The 12,085-nt window shown below is 47.1% G+C and overlaps 1 protein-coding gene across 8 annotated transcripts in view; it reads right to left on the bottom strand.

The window, feature by feature from the left end:
• RAPGEF1 (Rap guanine nucleotide exchange factor 1) overlaps window positions 1-6,298 on the bottom strand; it is a 152,253-nt gene extending 145,955 nt beyond the window's left edge. For 7 of the 8 annotated variants that reach the window (XM_067040453.1, XM_067040461.1, XM_067040454.1 and 4 more), the window contains exon 1: window positions 6,097-6,219. In XM_067040453.1, coding sequence (XP_066896554.1) covers window positions 6,097-6,184 — 88 coding nt within the window. In that variant the 5' untranslated portion in view covers window positions 6,185-6,219. Of the gene's footprint in view, window positions 1-6,096 lie in introns of all 8 variants that reach the window. The other variant, XM_067040463.1, reaches the window with a different exon arrangement.
• Window positions 6,299-12,085: the final 5,787 nt, after the last annotated feature.

The following is a 12,085-nucleotide window of genomic DNA, read 5'->3' as shown; positions in this document are numbered from 1 at the left end:
TGGTTAAGAATCCCCCTGCCAATGCAGGGGACACTGGTTTGATCCCTGGCCCAGGAAGCTCCCACGTGCCACGGAGCAACTAAGCCCGTGCGCCACAACAACTGAGCCTGCGCTCTAGAGCCCGCGAGCCACAACCGCTGAGCCCACGTGCCATAACTACTGAAGCCCGCGTGCCTAGAGCCCGTGCTCCGCCACGAGAGAAGGCACGACCATGAGAAGCCCGCGCACCGCAACCAAGAGTAGCCCCCGCTCGCCGCAACTAGAGAAAGCCCGCGCGCAGCAACGAAGACCCAACGCAGCCAAAAATAAATAAATATATAGATAAATAAATAAGTAAAAACAGCCAAAGGAGACTGGTGGCTCCAGGGCTCATCTCAGATTGGACTGTTGACAGTCACTTCACACGTACCTGCCTGAACTCCCCAACCACGTCGTCAGTTCCCTGAGGACAGAGATAATCTCTTCACTATATCATTATCGCAGATCAGAAGGGGAGGTGGAGTCCATTAATAATGGCAGCAATGGTATGAGGGCTGCTTGCGGCTGGTCACTGCTTCAACCCTCACCGTAATCCTGGGAGGGTGGGATCTAGATCAGGGAGCATTTGTTTGGTCACATGTTACAGATACCAATTTAATAATGGCTCGGCAAAAGGAAGAATTTATTAGAAGGCACGCGGGTGTCTCACAGGTAGAACCGAAGGGCAGGAAGTGCAATACCTCACCGGCACCTGAACTGCCCACGCGGCCCCTTATCCACCCACCCCCAGGTCCCTTCCTCTCCCACCTCAGCTAACAGACCAGACCCATGAAGGATGCTCATTCCTAAACCTGAGTTCCAAGAGAGATGATCTGATTGGCCCAGCTCCAGTCAGAGGCTCACCCCCGGTCCAATCGGGGCTGGCCAGGTGGGTTGGGTTACACAGTCCAAACAGCTGCTAGGGTCTAACCCTCCTGGTCTGGTGAAGGAGGGCAGCCACGTCCATCTTCTCCACTCCTTTGGCTGAGTGGGTTACACAGAGACACACTTCTAGTAAGTAGTCAGTCTGCTTCACACTCTTTTTTTTTTTTTTTTAAACTTTATTCTCCCCAGGCTCATGTCTTAACCACTGTGCTACAACTTCCCTAACCCAGACTTCTCTTTAGGTACCTCCACAGTATTTTACATGACGCTCCGTACTTTTTCCGTTCCGTTCCATTCCATTCACATAGATTGCATGTCCTCAGCGTACTGGCCTCACGAGAAAAACAAAGACAAACAAGACCTGGTTCCTGGTCTCCAGGAGCTCCACGGGGATTGGGGGTGGAACTCTGAGCCCCCAACAAACTCTTCTAGGAGACTGGCTGTGATGAACATTCCGGCGGGGGGTGCCCACCACCTTGTCTGGGTGTGGAGGGCATTCATCCCGATTCGGAGCATCAGGCAAGTCCAAATAGAGGAGGCAAATGTTTTAGTGACTTTAGACGCCATTAGTGATTTTGTTTTCATTGAGATTTTGCTCATTATTCATTCCTGTGGGCATGGGTTCCCCCACACTCCCCCAGGCCCCCCAATGCTTTAACGCCCGATCTGGTTGCTGTGCTCAGGAGGATGGGGAAGTGTCCACATACGGACATCCTCAAAAAGGCGGGGACAGATGCTTGGGTCATCACTCCATGATCTAAAGGTGGCATCTCCCAGATCGATCCCAGCAGAGCAGGCAGTACATTGGCTTCACGGTACTTTGGCCTTTTCTCGGGCAAGTGAACAGACTTCTTGCACTGGGTGCGCGAAAGCTAGTATGAAACACACGCATTTTCAATCCTGACACATAAGGTGACCACAGCCTTCAGGATCCGATTAAAATAGGATGGTTGTAGCTGAAGCCCGCCAGTGTGCGAGGCCTGGGTGCTGTCATTTTCTTTCCTTTTTTAAAAAAAAAAAAAAATCTATTTTTGGCTGCGTTGGGTCTTCATTGCTGCACACGGGCTTTCTCTAGTTGTGGTGAGTGGGGGCTACTCTTCACTGCGGTGCACGGGCTTCTCCTTGCGGTGGCTTCTCTTGTTGTGGAGCATGGGGTCTACGTGCACGGGCTTCAGTAGTTGTGGCACGCAGGCTCAGTAGTCGTGGCTCGTGGGCCCTAGAGCGCAGGCTCAGTAGTTGTGGCGCACGGGCTTAGTTGCTCCGCGGCATGTGGGATCTTCCCGGACCAGGGCTCGAACCCTTGTCCCCTGCATTGGCAGGCGGATTCTTAACCACTGAGCCACCAGGGAAGCCATGCTGTCATTTTCTTAAACAGTTCAGCAAACGTTACAGATGGCCTGCTGAAGGAGGAAATTATGCAAGAAATGTAGTAAATGGCGATTAGCAAATAGCAGAAGCACACAAAACACACATCTCTCCTGCCCCCTAGTGAACATTTAAAATTCTAAACTCAGTTGGCTCAAAGCCATTTTTTAAAAAACATCTTTATTGGAGTATAATTGCTTTACGATGGTGTGTTAGTTTCTGCTTTATAACAAAGTGAATCAGTTATACATATACATACACTCATATCTCTTCCCTCTTGCGTCTCCCTCCCTCCCACCCTCCCTATCCCACCCCTCTAGGTGGTCACAAAGCACCGAGCTGATCTCCCTGTGCTATGCCACTGCTTCCCACTAGCTATCTATTTTACATCAGGTAGTGTATATATGTCCATGCCACTCTCTCACTTTGTCACAGCTTACCCTTCCCCATCCCCATATCCATTCTCTAGTAGGTCTGTGTCTTTATTCCCGTCTAACCCCTAGGTTCTTCATGACCATTTGTTTTCTTAGATTCCATATATATGTGTTACCATACGGCATTTGTCTTTCTCTTTCTGACTTACTTCACTCTGTATGACAGACTCTAGGTCCATCCACCTCACTACAAATAACTCGATTTTGTTTCTTTTTATGGCTGAGTAATATTCCATTGTATATATGTGCCACATCTTCTTTATCCATTCATCTGTCGATGGACACTTATGTTGCTTTCATGTCCTGGCTATTGTAAATAGAGCTGCAATGAACATTGTGGTACATGACTCTTTTTGAATTATGGTTTTCTCAGGGTATATGCCCAGTAGTGGGATTGCTGGGTCGTATGGTAGTTCTATTTTTAGTTTTTGGGGAAGCTCCATACTGTTCTCCATAGTGGCTGTATCAGTTTACATTCCCACCAACAGTGTAGGAGGGTTCCCTTTTCTCCACACCCTCTCCAGCATTTACTGTTTGTAGATTTTTTGATGATGGCCATTCTGACTGGTGTGAGGTGATACCTCACTGTAGTTTTGATTTGCATTTCTCTAATGATTAGTGATGTTGAGCATCCTTTCATGTATTTGTTGGCAGTCTGTATATTTTCTTTGGAGAAATGTCTATTTAGGTATTCTGCCCATTTTTGGATTGGGTTGTTTGTTTTTTTGATATTGAGCTGCATGAGCTGCCTGTATATTTTGGAGATTAATCCTTTGTCAGTTCCTTCATTTGCAAATATTTTCTCCCATTCTGAGGGTTGTCTTTTGGTATTGTTTCTGGTTTCCTTTGCTGTGCAAAAGCTTTTAAGTTTCATTAGGTCCCATTTGTTTATTTTTGTTTTTATTTCCATTTCTCTAGGAGGTGGGTCAAAAAGGATCTTGCTGTGATTTATGTCATAGAGTGCTCTGCCTATGTTTTCCTCTAAGAGTTTGATAGTGTCCGGTCTTACATTTAGGTCTTTAATCCATTTTGAGTTTATTTTTGTGTATGGTGTTAGGGAGTGTTCTAATTTCATTCTTTTACATGTAGCTGTCCAGTTTTCCCGGCACCACTTACTGAAGAGGCTGTCTTTTCTGCATTGTATATTCTTGCCTCCTTTATCAAAGATAAGGTGACCATTTGTGCGTCGGTTTATCTCTGGGTTTTCTATCTTGTTCCATTGATCTATATTTCTGTTTTTGTGCCAGTACCATGCTGTCTTGATTACTGTAGCTCAAAGCCATTTTTAAGAAAAGCAATGCAATATCATTTTACAAATCTTTAAGTGTGTTTTTTTAAAAATATCTTTATTTATCTATTTAGGCTGCACTTGGTCTTAGTTGTGGCATGTGGGATCTTTAGTTGCTGCATGCAGACTCTTAGTTGCGGCATGCATGTGGGATCTAGTTCCCCGATCAAGGATCGAACCCTGGCCCCCTCCACTGGGGGCACAAAGTCTTACTAGACCACCAGGGAAGTCCCATACAAATCTTTAAATGTTAATCACAGAAAATACGTGCCATCATTTTGAAAAATAACATACAGACATATAAAGTGAAAGTCTCCCTTTCACTCATGAGAGGGAATGGCTTAATACATCCTTCCAGACTTTTCCATATTAAAAATATATCCATGCACATACTTTTTAAATATATGAATCGGTTTAAAAGGTACGTATCAGTTGGTGCAACCGAGGCTGGCTAGATGCTCACCAAGCCCACCTACTGGCATACAGCTAGACGACATCTCCCAGCCTCCCCTGTGGTGAGGAGTGGCCATATGCTCAAGGGTGGACAATGGAATATGGTTGAAGTAATGATTGTCACTTCCATGCCCAGCCCATAAAAATCTCCCACACCTGATCCTCTACTCTCTCTCTTTTCCTTCTGCTGTGACGAAGGATGGAAGATGGAAGGAGTCTGGGTCCCTGAATGGCTGCCTGGAGCAGAGAAATGCTCCTCCTCATGGACCTGCATGGGACTGGAGATATCGATCGATCGATAGATTTTTTTTTAAAAAGCAACGTACTATCATTTTACATATATATGTATGTGTGTATATATATATAGAGAGAGACTGAACATCTTTTTTTTTTTTTTTTTTTTTTTTTTTTTTTTTTTTTTTTTTTTTTTTTTTTGTGGTACGCAGGCCTCTCACCGTTGTGGCCTCTCCCGTTGCGGAGCACAGGCTCCGGACGCGCAGGCTCAGCGGCCACGGCTCACGGGCCCAGCCGCTCCGCGGCACGTGGGATCTTCCCGGACCCGGGCACGAACCCGCGTCCCCTGCATCGGCAGGCGGACTCTCAACCACTGCGCCACCGGGGAAGCCCAACATCTTTAATGCCAATACATATAAGTCTTCCTGATACTTTTTAACAGCTGTGCAGCACTCCATTGTATGGATGTATCAGAATGTATTTAAGCATCCTCTTCTTTTTTGCAGCACCGCAGGGCATGTGGGATCTTAGTTCCCTGACCAGGGATCAAACCCACGCCCCTTGCATTGCAAGTGTGGAGTCTTAACCACTGGACCACCAGGGAAGTCCCTAAGCATCCTCTTCTTGATGGGCACATGTTGTTCCCAATTTTTTAAAATTATAAACAAAATTGCAATAAATATCAAGGTCAGTATATCTTGCTCATTCATGTTATTATTTCTGCAGGGCAGGTTCTTATTCCCTATTGTTTTAGATAAGGGCATAGAAATACAACAACCTGGGCAGTGGAGAATGACCTGGAATAGTTACATTTGGTTATGGCATGCATCTGGAGAGGTAGTAGAGTGTGGTGTTTCAGATCCTGGAGGAAAGAAAGAACCAGGTCCAAGTTCTGGTCCTGCTCCTTGCTAAGCAACCTTGTACAAGTCACTTAACCTCTCTAAGCCTCAGTTTACTCATCTGTGAAATGAGGGTAATGCTGGTGCCTGTCTCATATCGTGTATCTGTAAAATGGGGATATGAGTACCTACCTCATAAACTGATCAAGGTTCAATGATGAAGGAAGGAAGGAAGGACAGTGACCCCTGAAGGATGGATACAAATGAAGTGAGCCTTAAGATTGTTCCAGCTTAATGCCTGGAGAGAGTTTCCAGGCCGCAGTGCAGGGAAGGGCGACCCAGGCAGAGCCTGGCAGACTCCCTGTGTTAAGGAACAATGCTGAGAGTCTGGGGAGACTCGCTCAGTGGACCATTTTGCTATTGTCTTGGTGGATTATTTACCTTGCTGAGTAACAAACTATCTCCGGATTTAACAACTTAAATCTGTGCAGCTCTTGGGTACAAGCAAGAGTTCGCCTAGACAGCCTGCATCTGATCTCAGTGGCATCAGTCAGGGTCAGGGTTTGGATGATTCACTTACAAAGTGGCTTCTTCAGGAACGTGCTGGGCCTCAGTGCTCCTCGACCACTCTCTTTGTCTCCACATGGCTTGGGTTTCTTACAGAACATTGGTCTTGGAAAACATGCCCTTGGAACATGGTGGCTGGCCTCTGAGAGCCTGGAAGCAGAAGCTACCAGGACAGTTAAGGGCCACTCCTGGATCTGGCTGGGCATGCCTTCCATCCCTGCATTCTATTGGTCAAGCCTTCCATCCCTGCGTTCTATTGGTCAAGACTTCCATCCCTGCATTCTATTGGTTAAGCCTTCCATCCCTGTGTTCTATTGGTCAAGCCTTCCATCCCTATGTCCTATTGGTCAAACTTTTCATCCCTATGTCCCATTGGTCAAACCTTCCATCCCCACGTCCTATTGGTCAAAGCAGTCACAGGATCCGCCCAGATTCAAGGAGGTGGAACAATGGACTGCACTGCTTGGTGGAGGTTGCCAAGGTCACTAAAAAGGACCACCTGGGATGGAAGATGATGTTGTGAGCATCTTTGGGAGGTTAATCTGCCCTGGCCCCTGCTTCCAACCCCATGTGTATGCCTCCTGGAGTCTCCAGCTCAGACTTTCTCCTGAGTGTCCACGGCCTGCTGAACACCTGCCCAGGGTGTCTTGTAGGCAGCTCAGACTCAGATGTCCATACCTGGACCCAGCCTTTCAGCCCCTAAACCTGCTTCTCCTCCAGGGTTTCCTATTCAGGCAATGCCACCTCCTTCCATGGGTTGCCCAATTCAGAAGCCTGGGTGTCCATCTTGCCTCTGCCTTCTTTCAACCCCCATTTACTCAATTAAAAATGCCCCGAGGCTTTCCTCTCCACTCCAACCCCACCGCCACTCTCCTTGCTCTTCATCAGGGCCTCCATCTCACACCTGTGTTATGCCAACAGAGCCCTAGTGGGCCCCAACCTTCATTCTTGCCCTTCTGGCAATTCGTTCTCTACACTGCGGCCAGAGAAATCTTCCCCATGCTAACCTGATTGTGTCAACCTCCAAATTAAAAAGCCTCAGCCACGCCCCATCACCCTCAGCACAAAGTACAACCATCCACTCTCATCTTCAATCTCATCTCTCCTTCACCAGGCCCACCAAACACAACCGGGACCCCTGGTCATCCTCAGCCACTCGAGCTTTCCTGATGTGCTGGGCTCTCCTGACATCTCTGGACCTTGGCCAATCCTGTTCCCTTCACCGAGGACACTCCTCCCCCCCTCCTCCCCTCCCTCCATCCTTGTCGAGACGGCCCCGTCTCTTCCTTCAGGCCTCACTTGAAATGTGACCTTTGAGAAACCCACTCACTACTTTGTAGCTTATCACTCAACTAAAACAATATTTTATCAAGCGAAATAGAATGTATGCACAGTAAACAGCATACATTTAAAGTGCACAGTGGGATGAGTTTTGACAGATGTACACACCCATGAAATCACCATCAACAGTCAAGATACAGAACATTTCCATCACTCCCAAAGCTTTCCTCGTGCCCTTGGCACTTGACCCCTTCATCCACCACCAGCCCCAGGCAACCACCGATCTGCTTCCTGTCACTCTAGATTCTTTTACATTTTCTAGAATGCTATCTAATGGAATCAGACTGGTGTGTACTTTTGGTTCCTATCTCGATTTTATACTTTCTTGTTTGCTTTGGGGGCATCTCCCCCTAAAAGAGTGCAAGATACACAAGGACAGGGTTTGTGTCACGATGCCTGGCACATAGTAGGTGCCCCACGGATACCTGTTGACTAAATCAATAAACACTATGACCTTAGGTAGTTTCTCTGGGCAGGAGCTATGTTTGTTTGTTTTTTTAAAAAAATATTTATTTATGTATTTATTTGGTTGAGCCAGGTATTCGTTGCAGCTCCAGGGCTCGTTAGTTGAGGCTCCAGGGCTCCTTAGTTGTGGCATGGAAACTCTTAGTTGTGGCATGCATGTGGGATCTAGTTCCCCGACCAGGGATGGAACCTGAGGCCCCTGCATTGGGAGCGCAGTCTTATCCACTGCGCCACCAGGGAAGTCCCAGGAGCTATGCTGATCAGGGAGACCTTGAGTCTCCCTAGCCAACCAAGAGAGCAGGGGCCTTGCTAAAATTGTCTTCTTGGAAGTCCCTAGCCTTCTCTGGCACCCCTTGCTCTCCCTCACCCCCTAGATGTGATAGCTGGTAGACCCATAGTTCCCGGCTCACAGCCTCCTTTGGGAAATCACCTGCTTTTTTTCTTTAACTGTTTTTGTGGTAAGATACACACAGTATAAAATTTACCATCTTAACCACGTTAAAGTGTACAGTTCAGGGGCATTAAGTACCTTCACCTTGTTGCACAACCATCACCACATTCCATTTCCAGAACTCTTTCATCTTGCCAAACTGAAACTCTGTACCTATTAAACACTAACTTCCCATTCCACCCTCCGTCCCCACCCCCAGCCCTTGGCAAACACCATTCTACTATCTGTCTCTATGAATTTGGCTACTCTAGGTATCTCATATAAGTGGAATCATACGGTATTGTCTTTTCGTGTCTGGCTTGTTTCACTTAGCTTTTAATCTCCTCAAGGTTGGTTCATCCATTTCGTAGCATGTGTAGCATCTAACGAATTCCCTCCCTTTTTGATGTTGAATAATAATAATTATTATTATTTATATATATATATATATTTTGTTCCTTTGTTGTTCGTTTATCCATTTATCCATCAATGGACACTTGGGTTGCTTCCACCTTTTGGCTATTGTAAATGATGCTGCTGTGAACACAGGTGTACAAATATCTCTCAGGGTCTCTGCTTTCAACTCTTTTGGGTATGTACCCAGAAGTAGAATGGCTGGGTCATATGGTAATTCTACTTTTAACTTTTTGAGGAACCTCTATACTGTTTTCCACATGGCGGGACCATTTGGCTTTCCCACCAGCAGCGCACAAGGGTTCCGGTTTCTCCACATCCTCGCCGACACTTGTTATTTTCTGTTTTGTTTTCTTCTTTTCTCTTTTCATGATAGCCATCCTAATGGGTATGAGGGAAAAGTCCACTTCTGAGGGCTTGTTTGTTCCCTCTTCAAGGTCTTCTCTTGAGAGAACCCTGGTCTCCAGGCCACACAAATCTTAATCCTGGGAAATCTCAGCTCTGTCCCAACAGTGGTTCCACAACCGGAGAGTCACCGATGGAAACCTGAGGCAGTTTTGACTTTTTGATGTCAAACGTGCGTATTCATTCGATAGATGTGTATTGAGAGCATATCTCGGGCAGGGCCTGGCCCCGTGGTGGGACCTGATACCCCAGCTCAGGTTGGTCGTCCCCTTGCCTGCACCCTGAGGAATTCCACTGCGCCATCTTGTTCACCCGGCCAATGAGAAGAGGACCAAGAAGAAGCCTGCTTGCTGGCTCCTCTCGGCACCCATCCTTGTTCTCCTGTCTTCTTCCATCTGCTTTTTTTTTTTTTTTGCGGTACGCGGGCCTCTCACTGTTGTGGCCCCTCCCGTTGCGGAGCACAGGCTGCGGACGCGCAGGCGCAGCGGCCACGGCTCACGGGCCCAGCCGCTCCGCGGCACGTGGGATCCTCCCGGACCGGGGCACGAACCCGCGTCCCCTGCATCGGCAGGCGGACTCGCAACCACTGCGCCACCAGGGAAGCCCTTTCCATCTGCTTTTAATTTTACACTATTTAGTCTTACTTTAAGAACCCTTTGAGCCATTCTTGTTTTTTTTTTTTTGGCCCCAGAACAAGGCAGGGTATAAATAAATAAATGAGAAGTTGAAAAAACAGTGGTCTGTGGAGTTTCTTTTTTTTTTTTTTTTTGTGGTACGCGGGCCTCTCACTGTTGTGGCCTCTCCCATTGCGGGCCACAGGCTCCGGACGCGCAGGCTCAGCGGCCATGGCTCACGGGCCCAGCCGCTCCGCGGCACGTGGGATCTTCCCTGACCGGGGCACGAACCCGTATCCCCTGCATCGGCAGGCGGATTCTCAACCACTGCGCCACCAGGGAAGCCCAGGAGTTTCATTTTAAGCTGACTTAACCAAAAGACTGCTATGAAGCCTCAGAGACGTAACAGCCCCCAGCATCACACATACCTTCATACTCATGCCGCCCCCGCCCGTGCAGGTGGCGTCAGGACCAGCCCTTCCCAGCGGCCCCTGCAAGGCCTCCCCCAGGGCATGCTGGGAGTGTGTGTGTATGACAAAATTCTCCATCACCACGCAGCACTGCTGTGATCTGTGTGGATTCGAGCCCCCATCTCCCTCTCTCTCCCTCCTGCAGGTGAACTGGCAGTGCCCTCTGTGTTTTCTGCTTCTCCCATCCTCCCAGGGATTCTTGCCAGCCTGGCTTTCTTTCCTGCTTCTGCAAATCAGGTCATATCTGCCTTCCCTTCTAGTCCTCTGGCACCTAGCTGCTCCCCCTCCACCCCCAAACATCTTTATTATCTTTCTGGTTTATAAAATGAACACGTGTGTTGTAATATTTTTTTTTCAGCTAACCCAATTTAGAAAGGAGAAAGGGAAAAGGAAAAGCCACCCTAAATCCCACAATTCTGTGATAATCACTATTAATATTTTGGCAGGGAACCTTTCAGACCTGTTTCTGAAAGTGTGTTCCTTTGAACAACAGCCCTGAGAAAAGCTTCTTAGGGAAAGAAAGGGATTCCATAGTCAAAAGTCCCTAGGAAGAGCTACATTATACTCACGGAACATCACAGCTAATAAGCAAGGTAAAGGCACTGAATTCAGCTTTCTTAAAACCCGTGAGAGTAACCCCAGGAACCCAGATTGGAAAACATTATTTCAGGGTCTTTCTAATGAGTTGACCCCATGTACAGGCATAAAAGCACTCTTTTAAAAAAGCTTTACAAAAATCAGAATACACTAAATTGCCCTTTTGTAAGATTTTATCTTACACTTTCCCATATTAATAAGGATATATCAATGCAATTTTAAAATGGATTTTAATAGATGATAAATGCACATGAATTGAGAAGCCAGAAATAGATCCCACAAGTATGCCCAACTGATTTTTGTTTTTTATAAATTTATTTATTTATTTTTGGCTGCATTGATTCTTTGCTGCTGCACACGGGCTTTCTCTAGTTGCAGCAAGTGGGGGCTACTCTTCGTTGTGGTGCGTGGGCTTCTTTCTCATCGCGGTGGCTTCTCTTGCTGCAGAGCACGGGCTCTAGGCGCGCAGGCTCAGTAGCTGTGGCCCGCAGGCTTAGTTGCTCCGCGGCATGTGGGATCTTCCCGGACCAGGGCTCGAACCTGTGTCCCCTGCTTTGGCAGGCGGATTCGTAACCCCTGCGCCACCAGGGAAGTCCCTGCCCAACTGATTTTTGACAAAGGTGCAAAAAAAGAATTCAGTGGAGGAAATAGAACCTTTTAAACAAATAGTCCTCGAGCAAGTGGCCATCCATATGCAAAAATATGAACATCACCTTAAGTCTCATACTTTGTACAAAAATTAGCTCAAAATGAATCTCAGACTTAGATGTAAAATGTAAAACTATACAACTTTTAGAGGAAAAAAAAGGGAAAACCATTTGGATCTAAAGGCCCTTTTAAGAGAATGAAAAGACAAGCTATACACTGAGAGAAAATATTTGCAAACTACATATCTGATAAAGGAGTAGTATGCAGAATACACAACTCTCTAAACTCAACATTAAAAAAAAAAAAAAAATGAACAGGACTTCCCTGGTGGCACAGTAGTTAAGAATCCGCCTGTGAATGCAGGGGACATGAGTTCAATCCCTGGTCTGGGAAGATCCCACATGTCGCGGAGCAACTAAACCCGTGCGCCACAACTACTGAGCCTGCGCTCTAGAGCCCACGAGCCACAACTACTGAGCCTACACGCTGCGACTATTGAAGCCCATGCACCTAGAGCCCGTGCTCCTCAACAAGAGAAGCCACGGAATAAGAAGCACCGCAATGAAGAGTATCCTCCGCTCGCCACAACTAGAGAAAGCCCACACGCAGCAGCGAAGA

The sequence above is a fragment of the Kogia breviceps genome, chromosome 8 (assembly GCF_026419965.1).
Source record: "Kogia breviceps isolate mKogBre1 chromosome 8, mKogBre1 haplotype 1, whole genome shotgun sequence".
In the NCBI taxonomy this organism is placed as follows: Eukaryota; Metazoa; Chordata; class Mammalia; order Artiodactyla; family Physeteridae; genus Kogia; species Kogia breviceps.
Note: the sequence above shows the minus strand (reverse complement) of the source record. Positions and strands in the feature narration are given on the sequence as shown.